The 19,635-nt window shown below is 39.6% G+C and overlaps 1 protein-coding gene across 1 annotated transcript in view; it reads right to left on the bottom strand.

Annotated features, from left to right (window-relative positions):
• Nucleotides 1-19,248, bottom strand: part of DNAH7 (dynein axonemal heavy chain 7) — a gene marked incomplete at its 5' end in the record, with an annotated part of 250,182 nt that extends 230,934 nt beyond the window's left edge. Inside the window, 5 exons of the mRNA XM_080799459.1 lie at nucleotides 7,743-7,890; nucleotides 8,666-8,774; nucleotides 11,878-11,940; nucleotides 18,435-18,497; nucleotides 18,943-19,248. Coding sequence (XP_080655585.1) covers nucleotides 7,743-7,890; nucleotides 8,666-8,774; nucleotides 11,878-11,940; nucleotides 18,435-18,497; nucleotides 18,943-19,248 — 689 coding nt within the window. The remainder of the gene's footprint in view (nucleotides 1-7,742; nucleotides 7,891-8,665; nucleotides 8,775-11,877; nucleotides 11,941-18,434; nucleotides 18,498-18,942) is intronic.
• Nucleotides 19,249-19,635: the final 387 nt, after the last annotated feature.

Genomic DNA, 19,635 nt, shown 5'->3' with positions numbered 1-19,635 from the left:
TGTGGCGGGGGTCAGTGTCCATAACCCCTAAGATGTTTAAGGGTCTACTGTCAAAACATCAGGACTGTCTCTACTAAATCTTAAGAAAAAATGAATTGTTGAACATTTTATTAATAGTACATATAACATATATTTGTTTGATACCACATTCCACCCAGAACACTTTCTCTTTATTTATACAGAGACAGTTCTATTGGAAGTGATTTGCAAGACCAAATCCAGAGGCTACATTCTTGATGAGCTTTACCTGTCCTTCCTCATTACTCCAAACTCAAGCTCTCTCTTCTTTGAAATGTTATAGGAGTATTCTTGCATTATTGCTAAAATATGTATGGTTATTTATAAATAAGGGATTTAAAAGAGCACTGATGGAAAAGATTTTTAGTTTTCCCAAAGACAGGTACATTCTTGAAAAGATCATTTCTCAGATATCTAGAGATATACAGTATAAGCTAGCAAAGAGTGACAGTTTATATGTTCTCATGTATTTATTATTGCCTGTCTATAAATGGACAATGTTGATAACTGTAATTAAATTCAAACTCTATACAAGCCACATTTTTTTAAATCAAGTCTTTATTTTTTTAGAGACTCCACTTTAGGAGGGGCAGAGAGTGAGTGTGAGCACACGCAAGGGGAGTGGCAGAGGCAGAGAGAGAAGCAGGCTCCCCACTGAGCAGGGAACCCGATGAAAATCAGGATCGATCCTAGGACCCTGGGATCGTGACCTGAGCCAAAGGCATATGCTTAACCAACTGAGCCACCCGGGCACCCCTATAGGCCACATTTTGTGACTTCTTCTGAGGCACTACTGTGGAGAAAGACATAGGTCACATCTTCATGAAAAATAAGTTGTTCTGGGATAGCTTTAACTTCCTCATCATTGAATGCATCAGGCTCTGGATCCCAACTTCATCTGGGATTACAGGTCAGTGATGCTGTGTAACAAAACAGTCCCTCCCACTAACGGTCTAGTGAGTGAAGATTGGAGTTTTATTGAATATCCGTCTGAGACACGATACTAAAATAGATGCCAGGATGCATCTTCTAAATTATTTTGTCTTTCGCAAATCCAGGAATCAAATATTTTGTGAACTTCACATTCGTTTCCATTATATGGAAGAGAAAGGAGCCAATGCAATGTCTCAGGTAATGTCTCAGTTTAATTCAGTACATAGTAGGTGCTCCATCAATGTGTATAAAATGAGGGAAAACGAATATAAAAGCATCAGTGGAAGATCTTCAAGGTATTCTGTAGTTGGAATGAGAAGGGCTGACTATTCTAACTACAAAAGTAGCCTTCTCGTTATTTTGATTGTAAAGCGTTACTAATGGGACAGTAAGGGATCTCAGGAATCAGGACACCTGCATACAGATTCTGCCACCCTAAAGTGTATGACCCCAATAACTGGGTTGTTGATGTTTTTTAATGGCAGAAATGCCCATGTTATTTACCTTGCTAAACCTGGAGAATATAACAAGCCTCATCCTCCATATGAGTAATGCCTGAAAGAGTGCAGCACGGTCAAGAAAGGGGAGGAGGGAGAAGGTTGGGGGCTATGGGGGCAGCTGCGGAAGTTTTTGCAATCATCACGAAGATCCTTTCAGCTTTAAAACTCAAGGATTCAGTCATTCTCTGGCTACAGGCAAAGATTCTACTTGCTGGAAACAGTAATAATAAAAACCTTTTTTATTGATCACCTAGTTAGCCCCTCAATAGTTTCACATACATTATCTCTAATCCTCACACCTATTGTTAGAATGAGACGGAGAAATTATTCCCACTTCACAGATGAGAAACTGAATTTCAGATTCAGTAACTTCCTCTTTGTCATGTAGTTCACTAAGTACAAAAAATAAGGATTTGCCCATCCATATGTACTTCCAAACTGCCACGCTCTTTCCAGCAGAACAATATTCCTTTCAGAAATAAAGCAATCTAGGAGACATTTTACCTGACTAAAGAGAAAATATGGTGTACCTTATTTCCTGAAAATGAAAAAACTATATTGATTTTCTCTTTATTAAATCAATAGTGATTTTGAGTCAAGACGGTAGCAAAAACATCCCTTTTTTCAAGTTTCCTTGTGAACATGGTAGTAATTTTAACCAACATTGTAAAGAGACTAGAGAGTCATCAGCTGAGGAGATATTTCAACAAATTTTTGAAACATGAAAAGAAGAGAGAGGACAGATAAAATGGGGTTGAAAACACATGGCCCATCATTCATGCAGGAGAGTAACCAATGTGCCTAGGAGATCCTGGTCTTGTAGTCTAGCAGGTACTAAAAATAAAATTAGTGGAATGGCTGAAAATAAGGAAGTTATCTGAACTTTATGCCAGCAAATTAGACAACTTAAGTGAAAAGAGATTCCTAAAAAGCAAAAACACCAAAGTTGACTCAAGAAGAAAGAAAATCTGAATAGATACCTATCAAGTTAACTAATTGAATTTGTAGATAATAATCTTCCCACAAAGAAAGCATCAGGTTCAGATGGCTTCAAAAAGTCTATCCAGGGACCTCTGGGTATCTCAGTCAGTTAAGCACCGAGCTCTTGTTCTTAGTTCAGGTCTTCATTTCAGGGTTGTCCATTCAAGCCCCACACTGGGCTTCATGCTAGGCACAGAGACTACTTTATTTTTTATTTTTTTTTTAATTTATTTGACAGACAGAGATCACAAGTAGGCAGAGAGGCAGGCAGAGAGAGGAAGGGATACAGGCTCCCCGCCGAGCAGAGAGCCCGATGTGGGGCTCAATCCCAGGACCCTGAGATCATGACCTGAGCCGAAGGCAGAGGCTTTAACCCACTGAGCCACCCAGGCGCCCTAGACCTGAAAATTCTTAACAAAATATCAGCTGATCAAATCCAGCAACACACAAAAAAGACTATACATAATGACTAAGTGAAAGGAATGCAAGCTTTAACATGAAAAGCAGTTAATGTAATATACTATATGAAAACATTAAAGGATAAAAACCAAATTCTTATTTCGATGGACCCTGAAAAAGCATTCGACAAAAATCCAGCACTCATTTTATGATAACTAACATCTCTCAGCCAACCAGGAAAAGAAGATATCTTTTTCAGCCTGATAAAGGTTATCTTAAAAACTTACAGCCTAACCTCTACATAAATGTGAAAGACTGAATGTTTTCCACTAAGACTGCGAAGTCGACTATCACCAATTCTATTCAACAATATACTGAAGAACCTAATCAGTGCAAAATGAGAAGTGAGAAAAAAGAAAGGCATCAGAAATGAAGTAAAACTATATTTGTAGACAACATAATTGTATACACAGGGATTTCCATGGAAGCTTTTAAAAAGCTGCAGAACTGGTAAGCAAGTTTTAGTGAGGTCTTAGGATGTGAGACATTTAAGTAAAAATCAATTGATTTTTCTACATACTGGCAAAGAACGATCAGAAAATTAAATAATTCCATTCACAGCAAAAAATACTTGGGATGTTTTTTAAAAGGAGATTTTTTAAAAACATACATTAAAATATAAGACACTGCTAAGAACAATCAAAGAAAAAATAAACAAATGAAGAGAAATAACATGTTTATGGGCCAGAAGACTCAATATTATTGACAATTATCCCAAAATTGGCCTACAGATTCAAAGCAATTGGCTACTAAATCCTAGGTTGTTTTTTTTCTCCCCCAGAAACTGGTAAGCTAGTCTTTAAATACGTATGAAAATGAAAAATACTCATGATAACCAAAACAATTTTGGAAATGGATGATAAATGTTGTGGATTTAAACTAATTTCAAACTTGACTATAAGGCTCAAGTGATCAAGACAGCATGGTAGTGATGTTAAGATGAACATGTAGACCAGGGAAACAGAAATAGACCCCTTACATGGTCAAATGGTTTTTAACAAATGTGTCAAGGTAATTCAGTGGGAATAGTCTTTTCAACAAAGGAGGCTGAAACATTTGGCTCTCTATATGGAAAAAAAATCAAACCTCAACCTTACCTCATACTATAGACATGCCATTAAACTAAATCATATACCTAAATATAAGAGCTAAAACTATAACCTTCTAAGAAAACATGGGAGAAAATCTTGTGATAGGAAAGGATTCTTAGATAGGACTCCAAAAGCATCAACAAGAGAAAAAATTGATAAATTGAGCTTCCTTAAAATTGAAAGCTTCTACTTTCCAAAAAATACCATTACAAAAATGAAGAGATAAGCCACAGACTGGAAGAAAATATTTGCAAATGATAGATCTGATAAAAGACTTGTAAAGGAAATATATCAAGAACTCTTAGAATGTATTAACAAAAAGATAACCCAATTTAAAGATGGGCAAAAGACTTAGACATTTCAAAGAAATTATATGAATGTCAACCACCCACCAGAAAAGACACTTATCATCATTAGTCATTAGGGATATACAACTTAAAGCCATAATAAGATAAAATAACACATCTACTTGAATGGTTTTTGTTTTGTTTTGCCTATTCTAACCAAAGTGTGCGCAAGGTTGTTGAAAAACTAGAAACCTCTTCTTACACTGCTTATGGGAATGTAAAATGGCATAGCCACTTGGAAACAGTTTAGCAAAGTCTTTGAAAATTAAACATATCCTACTATACAATTGAGCATTTCTACACTTTGGCATCTACCCAGGAGAATGAAAACACATATCTACAAAAAGACTTGCGTTCAAATGTTCATACAGCATTTTCAAATAGTCCCAAACCAGAAACAATAAACAAAATGAAAGGATTTTAAAAGCATACATATTGTAGGATTCCATTTATATGAAATTTTAGAAAAGATAAAACAATAAAAAAAAAAACAGATCAATGATTGTCTGGGGCAACCAGTGGCAGAGAGAATTAGTTGAAATGGGAATAATTTTTAACAGATGATAAAAGTATTCTAAACCTAGATTTTGGTTAAGGTTGCATAGCCATAGAAATTTACTGAAATTCATTCAATTGTACATTTAACCTGGATTAATTTAGTGGTATGTAAACTATAGCTCAGTAAAGCTGTTTTTAAGCCTATCGAGAAGGCTATGAAAACAAAATGTTCAGGGGAAAAAAAAAGAGGTGACAGAGTATAAATATAAATTGCAAATAAAATAATGACAACTAGAGTGACAAAGGCTTCTCATCAACAGTAATACATGCCATGGTGGTTACAGTTGAAAGTACTATACTGTATGGTTGAAATTTGCTAAGAGAGTAGAACCTACACATTCTTACAAAAAAAAAAAAGTGCTGAAGATGTGAGGTGAAGGATGTGTTAATTAACTTGACTGTGGGAATACTTTTACAACATATACATATACTCTCACATTGTAAACTTTAAATATGTCCTAATTTTATTTGTCAGGGCGCCTGGGTGGCTCAGTTGGTTAAGCATCTGCCTTCAGCTCAGGTCATGATCCCGGAGTCCTGGGATCAAGTCCTGCATCAGGCTCCCCGCCCAGCAGGGAGTCTGCTTCTCCCTCTCCTTCTGCCCCTCCCCCTACTTGTGCTCTCTCACGCTCTCTCTCACTGTCAAATAAATAAATAAAATCTTAAAAAAAAGTTGTTTTGTCAGTAATACCTTAATAAAACTGGGGGGAAATAGCACATGCCAAAAAATAATGCTCCCAATATTTTTCAATCTAATGTTTTCAGATATAAGGTAAAAATTAAGATTATCATTTAGTTTTGTAGCCAGCTTAGCCATTAATTCAAGAGTAAGGACAAAACACAGAACTTTACAGAGATGAAAAATCTCAACTTTACGCCTCATAGATCCTCACTGAAACAACCACAGGGGGGTGAACTTCAGAAGAAAAAAAAAAGCACTCAGAAGTGAAAACTTCAATGCAAAACAATTTTCTGAAGAATTAGAAAACACATTAGTGACCACAAGTGTTAACTTAAGAAAAAAAATTGTGGGGAATTTAAGGACTCAGTAGAATAAAAATATTATAGAAATATTGGTAGAAATAAAACAACAAATGATCACACTGAAAATGCAAAGGAAAGTTTAGAACTAAGTGAGAGCAGTCCAAGACCCCTTTGTGTTATTCAGGAGAAGACTGATAAAAATTGAATTTTAAACTTTAAAAAGAATAAATTATAATAGGTGGCTTTAAATATTATGGTAACCACTGAAAGAATAGAGATATGTGATAGCTTTTAGGCCAATAGAAAGGGAGAAGAGAAAATTCAATTCAATAGAAAGCAAAAAAAAAAGAAAAACGAAGTAAAGGCAACATAAAGTAAATAGGAAGTGTAAAATAAATTGGTAAAGCACACATACATAAGAAATACCAACAACTATAAATGAGATTGGATGTACTATTAAAGTACAGAAACTCTTAAGATTGAATTTCATATGTCCATCCACATCCTGTTTATAAAAGGGATAACTAAAAAATGACATAAAATGCCTAAAAAGAGACTGGATGTCTTATAACACAAGAACAAAGATAATGTGAAAAACCAATACCATTCTATAAATACCAGAATAAGACACATTCCTTTAGAACGCATAGCTGAGCTCACAAAAAGAAAGGAAATACTCAGGAGTTTTAAAAAAAAAAAAAATGGAATGGCAATCAGCAACAGCCCGAGGCTATGGCTACCCTTCTGGGGCCCGGGGCCATAGCCTTTAATGACCCTATGAATCGGGAGAACAGGTTCTGAGTAGGACTGAGTGAAACGGAGAATTCAAAGAGAACACTGTGTGATGCTAAAACCCAAGATGGGCTCTATCTTCACCCAGAAAACGACCAGAAATGACAGGCACGGGAAGTTGTGTCAAGAAAGATCACCTGTCTTAACCAGATTTCTGGGTAGAGAAGAAGTTGCTTCAAAGACTGTAATTAGAGCCTACCTGGTCCACAGCTTTGGGCTTTGATTTTACATTGTTTGTGGGCTGTGAGAGTGCTTCAACAAAAAAAAGCGAAAAAAGTGAGCCAAGCTAGTAAGATTCTAGTGGAGACCAGGAAAGGCAAACTCCAAACCCTCTAGCAGAGGCACCCACAATCCAGCTGCACAGGGCTCCCCCCAAATCGCCTTGCCCTTTGTAAGCACAGAGCACCCACTGTACTCCCTTCAAGACCATGGGGTCCGTAAACCCCCACATGGGGACTGGAAGACCGGGTTCTGTGAGTGAGTTACTTAATGCACCAGGCCATGAAATTATGTCCACAAATAGCCATGTGTGGGCCTCGAGAGTCATAAAGAAAGAACGTACCAACCACCTAGCATGCGGCAGTGAGGAAAGAGTGAGGAGGAGTTAGTGACTTGTGTCTGCTCTGCTCTTCATAACTGGACGTCCAGCTCACACCAGGCAAGCCCGGCCCTGCTCACACTGCTGATGGCTTCACCCCAGTTCCTTTTTTTTTTTAAGACGAGGAGGCCCCCCAATGCCAGAGAAGCTGCTAGATCACCTGAGCTGGTGAGTTGGGGAGAAGGAAAAAACTGCCCCATACCCTTCCACCAACCACAGTCGTCACAACCACAACTCCCAGACATTGTGCTCTCCCAGCCAACCTCAGAATTCACACCAGCACCCCTTCAGCTCATGGTATTTCAAAGAGGGACACCCGTAACAGGGTGAAGCTCCAGATTTCATTCCTTATTTGCATGACCTCACTCCAACAAGGCTTTAAGGCATTCTTAGAGAGGCACAGAACTTGTATACTTTTAGACAGAAAGTTCCCCGGTGCTCTCACGAGGGTCACGCACACTGGTCAGCTTACGCAACTCACATAATAACATTAACAAGCGTGCTTCTAAAGTTTTCTCGTTCTTTATGTAGAGATTTGTTCTTGGTTTTAGTAGTAGACGGTCCAGCGTAACTGTCCTCAGTTTGGTCCACTGTTTTGCCCTTTTTTCCAAAGTGTTCCCGGTACTCAGCTTCAATTAAAAAAGAAAAAAAAAAAAGCATGAGTTAGTTCTCTCAGAATTAAACTAAACCATGTGGGTGGTTGGAATAAAATGCTAAAGCACCTTTCAAGAAAACACTACACACTCTAAGTTCTCGAGTAAGCATGGGTACAATTAATTTTCTTGTATTAAGAAGTTAAACTACTCTTGTTTTATATCATCATACTAGAAACTTCTGATTATTTCAAGACTATTTAATTAATTTAATTTATATTTTGATTAACATGCTACTAAACCCTAATTTTCAATTAATTTGCATAGAGCCTTCCTAAAATGAAGATTAAAACTATTATTAAAAACAGACCACAAAACTATGTCAGAAAATTTAAAGAACCATGATGAAAAAAAAGTTAATATTCAATGTAATCAATTTGATGAGTCAAAAAAATAAAAAGTAAAAAATATTAAAATGACTAATTCGGAAGCAATATTTGCAACTTATTAAAATTCTTCTTACAAAAAAACTTCTAAGTCTGTTGTAGAGAATTCTCACCATAAATCAAAGTTTTAATATAAATGCCCCCAATTCTGAAAATATCACCTTTTATAGCCTTTACAACAGCTTGAGATAATTAAGAACTAGAATTAATTATTTTATGAGGGAAAACATTTGGGATACATTTTTCTACTTGATATAAATGTCATTTCAGTTTTACAATTTCACTACTCTCAACTAAATGTTGTAATGATTTTTTTTTTTCCTCTTGAAAATTTCTCTAAATCTAAGTTGGAATGAACTTCTTACCATATGACTGTTCGTTTTTAACACTAAATGGTTCTGGAATATCATCGTCCTGTTTTACATTCAAATGGAATGATGGAGCTGCCTGCTGCCACTGGGGCTTTGTACTCACCTGAAACGTGAAATTTAAATAGCATTAATAAAACAGGATCAGGGGGAAAAAAACCTTTTTTTCATGAAACTCATGAGTGTTTATGAACACATTTTCTCAAACAAATCAGGACATCTGGAAAGGCACACTCAGCAGGAAAACTTACTCCTGTGAACGGCTGCGGTGTGTGACATTTGTGAGATATTACCAAAGTCTCTGCTGCTAGTTGGATGTGGGCATCTGTTACCCAACACTGGGGTGTTCATTCCAAAGAGCCTACTCACCCCCAAATATTGGCAAGTGGTTTTAAAGCCTTCCATTTTAATGAGAGGAACACGCTGCTGGTCTCCAATGCTAATGAGCTTCTCTGCATTCCAGCTCCAAAAGATCTTTCTGTTCTCACGGCTCTAAGCAGCTCTAGATTTCTCTGGCCGCTCACAAAGGTATTGCACAGCTTAAGGCAGGGTTCATACATTCTTGTACTTACAAGAGCCGGCAGATATCACACAAGAGGGAGGAAGACTAGGGATGATAGCTAGCTGGCATTCAGCTTCAGTGCTGAAAACAATAGAGGGTGGTGGGGACTGCAGCAAAACAGGAAAATACCTATGTCCTCTAAAAAGACAACAAAAATTCGCCCAGGAAAAGTATTCTAACACCAGAACACAGACCCACTGCTCCTGGGACCTATGACTCTTCAATAAACCCAGATGCGTAGATTTTATTTCTCCTGATTTTTTTAGAGACTTTATTTATTTGAGAGTGAAAGCGAGAGAGACCACAGAGGGAGAGGGAAAAGGAGAAACAGCCTCCCTGCTGAGCCCAGCGCCCCATGGCTGCACCCCAGGGCAGATGGGTGGATCTTAAAGTAATATTACATTTTCCTGATCTCTGAGTCTGTGTCCTCCTTTCACAGCTGATACTTGTGCACTGGCTTCTCTTCGTGGTTTTACTCTCTCCAGTCTTTTACTCCTCTTTCACTCAAATAAACTTACTGTATGCAAGTCCTCATTTCAGTCTCTTCTTCTGCAGGAAAACAAGCTAAGACAACTTAAAAATCCATGCTCTTCCAACCTTCGGTCTGCCCTTCCATTTCTACACTCTCATCTTGCTCCATAAAGGATTTAGGACTTGTGGGAGCGCTTCAAGTGAGCTGTACAGAAAGGGTGAGAATCAGGTCACTGGCTGCGACCTCCAGTGCCAAGTCACCCTTGATTTCAACTACAGGGATCACCTCCAGAAGCATGAAGGTCTGTAGTGAAAATCACTCTAGATGTAAACTACTGCTGGAAAAAAGTCACCTAAGTGCAAACCTTAATTCTCAGATGAAAATACCTCGCTATTTTTAATCGATGGATTTTTAAAACAGCTCCTTAAAATAATATTTCTTGCATAACACATAAAACTCAAAGAATGCTGAAAAAAATTAAGATACATATGAACATAAAACCAGGTTTAAAGCCCCAACAGAAGGATTTTAGAGTATTAGATGCCACCGACAGGAAAGGATTATTCTACAACTTGGTCACAGAATGGTAAATAAGAAAATTTAGGTTTATATTTCTAAACCCATATACCAACAAGACACAATAAACCAAGCACAATTGTTATTTTTTCCAGTTTTAAAATTTGTTAAGTTTTCAAAAGAAAATGTCTATTTTATTTCAAGTCGTATCTTTTAAACTAGAAAACTTACAATTGATTTTGTAGAACTAGAGAAACATTCTATGGCTCCATTTCTCAGAACTTGGCATGATAAACTGGTATTATCCACATAAACATATATTTTTTAAAGATTTTATTTATTTATTTGACAGAAATAGAGAGCCAGAGGGCCCAAGTGGGTGGGGGAGCCCAATGGGGGCCTTGATCACAGGACCTGGGATCATGCCCTGAGCCAAAGGCAGACGGTTAACCGACTGAGCCAACTAGGTGCCCCCATTTAAACAGATTTTTAATTAAAATTTGTATTTTGTAATGTTCAAGGAAATTCACTTAAGAATATTAGCTCAGGTTTTCCGAGGGAAAAATTGTCATCCATTTTAAATTATTAGGAATCTTTTTAGAAAAAGCCACACAACTTCAGTTTTATACTTGTTTGGAGCTTTTAAATTATCTTTCAAAAAATAATGCTTTAGATAAACCTTGAAAACATTATGCTAAGTAAAATAAGCCAGGCATCACAGGACAAATGTTGTATGGTTCCACTTACTAGAGGTAGCTAGAGTAGCCCCTTATGGAAAACAGAAGGCCAGCCACCATGGGCTAGAGGACATATGGGAGAATGGAGACATACTGTTTAAGGGGGACTGAGCTCGAGTTTGCAAAGATGAAAAGAATTCCGGAGATGGATGGTGGTGAGAATTGTACAACGATATGAGTGTACTTAATGCCACTAAATTGTGATTCAATTAAAAATAGTTAAAATGGTAATTTTATGTTAGGTATATTTTATCACAGTTTAAAAAAATAACGTTTGCACTGAACTTCTACTTAAATTTCACTTCGATGAGTCACAAGAGCACAATTCAATGGCATAATGCTCAACATAATTACTATTAGGATTATTGGTAAAATTTATTACAGTAAAGTATATCGTATCCAGCACTTACCAACTGAAAATGCCTATGAACTGCCTCTACCATAGAACAATGAGAATTTATAATCATAATAATTTCTAGAAAGGATACCAAGATCAGAGGACTCTTCTGTGGCCTAGCATTTCAGTGCTGAGAGATAGAGCCCAAAGAAACTCATTTTTAAACTCGGAAGGTGCAGCTCAGATTGATAAATGGCCCTTTCAGATCCTAAAGTCATGAGGGACAAAGCTGGAAGCTGAGGCCTCCTCTCCTTTCTCCAACACTGATAATCTTGCCATTGGTCCATCCTGAAAATTCCTTTATCCAGAACATTAAAATACTCTGGACATACTAGGAAGTGCTGGCTTACAAGTTACTTTAAGATTGTTCTTTTTCCTACTATGTGCATCTTATAGAATTTCTCCATCAGAAAATAATCAAATGGAGCACAAAATTCAAAATCAGATGTTCAGTTACTTATTTACAAGTCTGAAACCACATTTTCAAAAGGGCAAAGATCCACTGAGAGAATACAGGTGAATTACCGTAGCCAACTGGGGTAAAACTCTTGCTGATGTCTTGGATTTTTCTTTGCTGCCTGTCTTATCCTGCAAGAAAATAGGAGAAAAATTGTTGACTCTTTACATCACAACTGATTCACTCAAGCACTTGTACAGACGGTCACTACACAGTAAGACGTTACCCCAAACCCTCAAAGACCTACGGTACTAGTCTCACATTTGTCCACAGAGGCCTTCGAAGGACTTCCTTTGTAGCAAGGAAAGAAAGGAATGTGGCATCCCACAAGACTCAGAAAGCTTTAAAAAGTGTGCAAAACTTTTTATCCATCCCATCTGCTCTGGGGAATTTATCTGAACCCGGTTGGTGTGCAGGCCTTACCTGGCTCTCCCACCCTTCTCTATCCCTGAAACCATTTTGTTCTGTCAACAACGGTGATGTTCCGCTTCCTAAGGTAACAACGATTCAGGCTAATGCGCCCTCAAGTCACCACAAGGAACACTTGTACTTTTCAGAGCAAAGTGTTGCTATCTCCTCTGAGGAGAGGACAAGGACCTGGTAGGAACTTCGTCTACGAAAGAGGGAGCACAGTTGAGGAGGACAGAGTCCTGCTTGGGCAACTCATTCATTGCCTCTCGGCGGCAGATCTTTACTTTTTACCCTGCTTTGGGATTCCTGAGCAGGACTCCATGAACATTTCTCCAGCTGGCACAGCGCTCTAGAGGGTTCTAGAGGGACACTGAAAGAGAAGGGCTTTGCTTCCTGGTTTCCCCGTGGCCCCACAGCGTGGCTGCCAGAAGTCAGCGTCCTTCCTGTGGGCGCCCTCCCAGCGCCCTCCCAGCGCCCTCCCAGCCTGTGGTATGGGGCCGACCCTGCAGCAGACACCCTCCGGGAGGTTTCACTGCCGTCCCTATAAGCAGCCTTCCAGCAAGTTCCCCTTACATCACAAAGGGAGACTTCCTTTCCCACTTTTTAGCACGTAAGCAGGTGTTTTACTCACTTCCCAGCCTGCAGGATCTCTGCAAATGTCTTTGTCACCTGAGTGGGCCACAGCCACTCCCTCTCCAACTAGCCTTATCTAAGCTTTGGGGAAGGGATGGGTCTTCCAAGTTCCTTCCTCGAGTGCTCTCCCTTGGACCTAGAGGGAGTGGCTGTTCCTTACATGGGCCATTCCTCGATTCTTTAAAACTGTGGTCCAAATCAGCATCTACTAGCCACCTGCAGCTACCGACAGCTTTAAATGTGGCTCATCTAAAAAGAGGTGTTTAGTATATTTTTATGTTTAAGAATATATTAAATATATACTAGATGTTGCAGACTTAGTACAAAACACAGAGAATGTGATTAGAATATATTTTACATTGATTATGGTGTGTGTTATATATTGCTTTAAGAACTTGACATGAATTTTCTCATTTCATTCCCTTTCCAACTCTGAGACAGTATACCGCTTTTGTGCATATTGTATAGATAAGGACTTTTTATAGGACTCTCTGCCCCTACAAAGCACACAGGCCAGTTAATATTAAGAACTATATGCTTGGGCGCCTGGGTGGCTCAGTGGGTTGGGCCTCTGCCTTCGGCTCGGGTCGTGGTCTCAGGGTCCTGGGATCGAGCCCAACATCGGACTCTCTGCTCGGCGGGGAGCCTGCTTCCCCCTCTCTCTCTGCCTGCCTCTCTGCCTGCTTGTGATCTCTCTGTCAAATGAATAAAATCTTAAAAAAAAAAAAAAAAAAAGAACTATATGCTTATATCCAGGACAGGAGAAGGTATGAACACAGCATTGACAGAACGTTTCAAAAAAGAGAAAGGATGAAAACCAAGCCGGGAGGCATAGTCGGATCTCCATAGAGAAGGACAGCAATGGGCTTGCTGAAGACAGAGGAAACCTCATGAACAAGGACCTGGAGACTTAATTTAGGACAGCAGGCCTGGGAGAGGATACTGGGGTCAGTGGTAAAGGGACTTGATCCAACCAAAGTAGAAAGTACAACCATTCTCTCATTCCACCATGATTTACGGAATTCCTACCACGTGCTGGGTTCTCTCTGACACACCGATCTGTAGGCACTGACAGGCCAAAACCCAAGCCCTCACAAGCTTACATTCCAGAGGGTACAGACAGCGATCGCTACAGGAAGGAACAAGCATGATGGAGGGAAATAAAACAGGGTGAAGAGATAGGGCAAAGGTAGAGATGTGCTAGGTTTCACGGAATAGTGAGGCCACTTTACAGGGCTTAGATTTGAGCAGGAACCGAATCAAGGGTGAGGGACAGCTGGGGCAGTGGGTGTTGCTGTCTTAAGGAGCTCAAGTGTTTGGGGCCTGGCCGGCCTGGTTGGCAAGAGAGCCCTTTTAGTCTCCTCTGAGGGGACCTTGAGTCCCAGTTTCCTGGGACAGTCCTTGTGTATAGCTCTTTCCCGAGTATATTTAGGACTTTCATTCTCAATGTCATCTCCATTTGGGTGAGAAAGCATATTTTTATCTTCTTTATCATGCAAGGCCATTCGGGGGGTTATTTCATAAGTGGTCCCAGCAGTAGTAAACAAGGTGTGTGAGGAAGAGACTAAGGGCAGCAGTGAGAAGAGTTTAGTGGCTTTTTAAAATAATCTAGGCCACAAAAGATACTGGCCTTGATTTAGAGAAAATGCTGGGAACTGCCAGTCACCACAACCTTCCTAGGACACAGTTAAATCATACTGTTCCCTTGGTCAGAAACATCAAAATCTCCCTATTAAAATCTCCCTATTAAAGCTACATCACCTTGGTTTTCAAAGCCTCCTCAACATGCCCCAAACTACCTCGTTCCCCAGCCTCTCTTAGTTACTCTGTAGCCATAGGACTCCTGTGACCCCCGAAATATGAGCCCTGACAGGACACATAAGAGCTGCTGCGTCTTCTCCGTGCTCTCCTGCCCCTGCCACCGGCAGCGAGGGGGCCCCATGTACTCACTGGCATAGGCAGAAGCGGGAGGAGGACTGCCCGGCCCACGTCAGACTTCATGCGAGTAAGGGCAAGCTCTGTTAAGTCTCTAAAATGTAGGGGAATGGGGCGCCTGGGTGGCTCAGTGGGTTAAAGCCTCTGCCTTCAGCTCAGGTCATGATCCCAGGGTCCTGGGATCGAGCCCCGTGTCAAGCTCCCTGCTCAGTGAGGAGCCTGCTTCCCCCTCCCTCTCTGCCTCCCTCTCTGTCTGCCTCTCTGCCTACTCGTGATCTCTCTCTCTGTCAAATGAATAAATAAAATCTTTAAAAATAAATAAATAAATAAATAAATAAATAAAACGTGGGGGACTGTTATGTCAGTATTAACCAGACTAACCAACAGACCTGCCAGTATACTTCTCAGTATTTCCTTGTTACAGTCCAGCTTTTTCTTCAGGACCAAGGTCAAAAAAGTGTAGATTTTCTTTTTTAACACCAATTGCAAGTGATCTCTTTAAATATGTGTAACACCCTTTTGGCAATTCTTTTATTATTTGAATCCGGTCTGAAATATAATCTGTGCCTGTGTCTATCCTGCTCTCCCAGCCCCTCATTCCACTCCATCTCAACCAACTAAGTCAGTCTTCCAGAACTGGATACATGGGCTTCAGTTTTAATTTTGTCCATGAAAAAATTAAAATTGGTTAACCAAGTCCTAAGAGAAAAAGCATAGCTAAAAAAGAAGGAAAAAAAAAAAGAATTGCAATGAGCTTCAAACAGTATTTACCAAAGTACAACGTCGGATTAGGTGGATGGTTCACACGCATCCCGTGCTAGAGCAGAAATATTTTCTACAGTTCCCAGTGAACCACGGGCTGTGAGGGAACCGTGAGCATGAAATCTTCAAGCTAAAATGTGCACCGGGTGCTCTCCAAGTGGGAGGCTTCCCGTTGGGAAGAATGAGGGTGGGATAAAAACGAGGTTGTAGACAATAGGGAAGAAATGTGGGAATGTATGTTCCAAGTGACCTAGAGTTGTCACACCGAGACACAGAGGGAACTCACGTGCGGTCTACAGTACAGCACCAGGACAGACGTACAGAACACCCTGCTCACCGAGCCTCCTGCACAAACCCTCACACACCGGACCTGGGACGTCTGTGCGGCCCGATCCGCACGCTGAGCCCGCAGCACCAGTGACCTCAGCACCCCGCGGGGGCGGCCGTGCGGGCCTCGTGTTTCCCCACACCGCGGTGCGGAACGTGCGTCTAATAGAGTCTAATAGAGTCTAATAGAGCGGTTCCCTAGCGAACCCATAAAAGCAGCCACCCATAAGCCAGAATACCACCTACCTAAGGTCGTTCTTCAATAAGATCAGAGGAGCGGATTTTCAAGCAAGATCTACATATTTTTTGCGGACAAGAAGTAAGTCAGCACTTTCCTATCCAGGGATGACCTGGCCAGACACTGCCCTTTCCCTCCTCTCCGGCTCTCCGGTGAGACTGGCCCTAAGGAATTTCCACGGACTCTTCTATCAGACAAACCTCGTGCCTCAGCTCCTTTCCCATTCTCTTCCGGCTTCCCCTGTGATTACACACGCGGCTGGACGGGACGGTTCTGGGCTGGCTTCAGTTCATGTGGGGAGGACGGTGCTTCACCTCAAGAATATGTCTTTTGCTTTCTGCTGTGGGGTTTCTCCAGTTCCGTAGAATGGGACTCTCAAGGTCGCCCCCTCTGCACACGTACCCGTACACATGCATGTGTGCACACGTGCACATGTGTGTGCAAACACACACACACACACACAAGTAACCAGAAGTGGGTGAAAGTTAACACCCTCAGGAGAAACCACCACCAATGTGGGACAAGAGCCGATTGATAACAACTACTCCCTCATCATACCGGGTGCGTGATTTCAGGAAGCATCAGAAAAGCTCTTCAGAAGATGAGGACAGGATCTCCCCCCACTTACCCAATGTGGCAATGAACTTGCTAACACATCCTCAGACCGACTTTTCCTTCTCCTTACTTTCATTCTCCTCTATCTCTTATTTCTGCTTCCTGGGATCACCTCCCAAATAAAGGACACACGAATCCCTTTTTTAGGCTCTTCTTTCACGGGAAAACAAACAACTTAAAAATTAATGCTCTCCTATCCTTCTGTCTGCCCTTCCCTTCTTCCAGTCTCATCTTGTTCCATAAAGGATTTAGCATTTGGGGGACCGCTAGGGTTGAGAAAGAATGAAAACCTGGTCACCAGTTCACGGACACTGGGAACCACCAGTGCTGAGTCACCCTTGATCTCAAGCACAGGGATCACCTCCAGAAGCATGAAGGTCTGTAATGAAAACAACTCTAGGTCTTAACTGCTGCTGGAAAAATGTCATCTAAGCACAAAACTTAATATTCAGATGGCAATATTTGTTACTCGATGGGTTTTTTAGAATATCATTTAAAAATATTGTCTAATAATTTTTTTATTTCTAAAATTCCAAAGGATACAAAGAAAAAAGCGAAGATACAATCAAATAAGAACACAGCATATGGCTTAAACCAGGCAACAAAATCATTTTAGACAATTGTATGCCTCGCTGGCTAGGAAGGATTATTCATCTCAACCACTGAATATTTATTCAGTAAGTAAATTTAAATTTTGTTGATATTTCCAAACCTCTATACTAGTAACATAAAAAAACAAATGGCAATTTGTTTTTCAGTTTTAAAATTTGTTGAAGTTTTAAAGGGAAAATGTCTATTTCAGATCTTTGTCTTTAAACTAAAAAACAGATTTTTGCAGGACTAAAAAAAATGCTCGGATTTTATTTTATAAAACATGGTATGATAATCTTGACATTATCAACACAAACAGGTTCATAATTAACATGTACTTTGAAATGTTCAAGAACATTCACCTGCAAAATTTCATTCGAGATTTTTTTAAGCTGAAAAGAGCTTTTATTTCAAATTATTAGGAATCATCTCTGCATGAAGCAATCCAGATTTTAAAGTTTATTCTGAGTTTTTAAAAGATGTTTCAAACAAATAATGTTTGCACTGAACCTCCACTTAAACTCAACTTCCAGCAATCACAAGAGTATAACTCGATGGCATTAAACTCAATATAATTACTAGAAAGGAAATTTTATTGCAGTCAAATCTAACTTTTCTAGCACTTTATCAACTAAAAATGTCTATTAACTGCTGTTTCTACTGAACAATGATAATTTAAAGTCAAAATAATGACAAAGGATGCCAAGATCTAAGAAATCACATGTTAGTGCTGGGAGAGGCATCTCCTCAAAGTTCATTAAATCAACTCTTCTCATTTTCAGACTTAGAAACTGGGGCTCAAAGAGGCAAATGACTCACCAACTGTCACAGAGTCATCAGTGGCAAAGCTATAACCCAAGGCCTCGTTTCCTGATTCCAATATTGCTTCTGCTAGCCCATTTTCACAATTCTTTTATTCAGAATACTCGAGTGTTCTTTGCAAACCAGTACTTGTAACTTATGATTCCTTTATCAAGCTGGTTATTTTTCTCAAGATATGCATATCATGGATGCTGTCCATCAGAAAAGAATGAAATGGAGCAGAGAATTTAAACCCAGAAATTCAGTAACCTTCTCAAAGCAATAAAGTATGAGAATGTATTGGTAAATTACCGTAGATAACTGTGGTAAAAATCTGACTGCTGTCTTGGATTTTTCTTTGCCGGCTGATTTGCCCTGCATGAAAAAATACAAAAATAAAAACAAAAAACAGAACTGTTCACTCTGTTAATGCTACAATTGATTTACTCAACTAACTTTCACAGTGTCTAATATAAAGTACATATCATCCAAAATATTCTAAAAACATACTCATTAGATGGCATAATGTTGTGTACAGAAAGTCAAAGGAATCCACAAAAAATTATTAGAACTAAGGAATACATTCCAGTACTAGATATAAGACCAACGCACAAAAAAATCAATCGTATTTTTAGACACTAGCAATGAACAATCCAAAATTGAAATTAGCAAATCATTTACAATAGAATCAAAAAGGATAAAAGAGGAATAAATTTAAGAAGTGTTAAGACTTGCATAATGGAAATTATAAAACATTACTGAAAAAAGTTAAAGACAATTTTAACAAATGCAAAGTTTGCTCCAGGTTCAAAAGGGACACTGTAAGAAAAAGGGACTCTTCTTCCGGTTTCCAGTGCTTTCCCTCATTGCACTCACGCTGCTGTTGCCAGCAGTCAGCTTCCTTGCCCCTGAGCAGAGCGCCTTTCTGGCCTGTGTTACGTGGCTGATCCAGGGGCAACTTCCAGCAGGCTTCACTGCCATCTCTATCGGTAGCGTTCCAGCCAGTTTCCCTTACATCAAAAGGAGAATTCTTTTCAAACTTTTCAGGATGCAAGGATGTGGTTTTCTCACTTCCCATGTGGATATCATCTTCACTGATTTTCACAGTTGAATAGTGTTCTACCATTTGGATATAATGTAGTTTATCCATTCCTTTGTCTTGCAAGTGGGCATTTAGCTTATTTCCAATGTTTCTCTTTTACAGAACATGTTCCAATAAACATGGCATACATTTTACTATACCTGCATACACTTTTTTCATCTCAGGCACACACATATTGTTGGTGTATTTAATATACCTATATTACATATGTGCATATCCAATCTTGTCCCTTTAATTCCATTGGTATATATGTTTGTCTGTAAACAGACTGTGTCACATCACTGTAACTTCACAATAGGTCTTGAAATATGTAAGGCAATTCTCTCCGCCTTACTATTGCTAAAAATGATCAGATACAGAGTTCTGGTCCAAGATGGTGGCACAGGAAGTTGACCTCCTCTCCTCCATAGA

Source organism: Martes martes (assembly GCF_963455335.1).
Source record: "Martes martes genome assembly, chromosome: 3".
Taxonomy (NCBI): Eukaryota; Metazoa; Chordata; class Mammalia; order Carnivora; family Mustelidae; genus Martes; species Martes martes.
The sequence above is the reverse complement of the archived record's forward strand: the minus strand, read 5'-3'. Positions and strand labels throughout refer to the sequence as shown.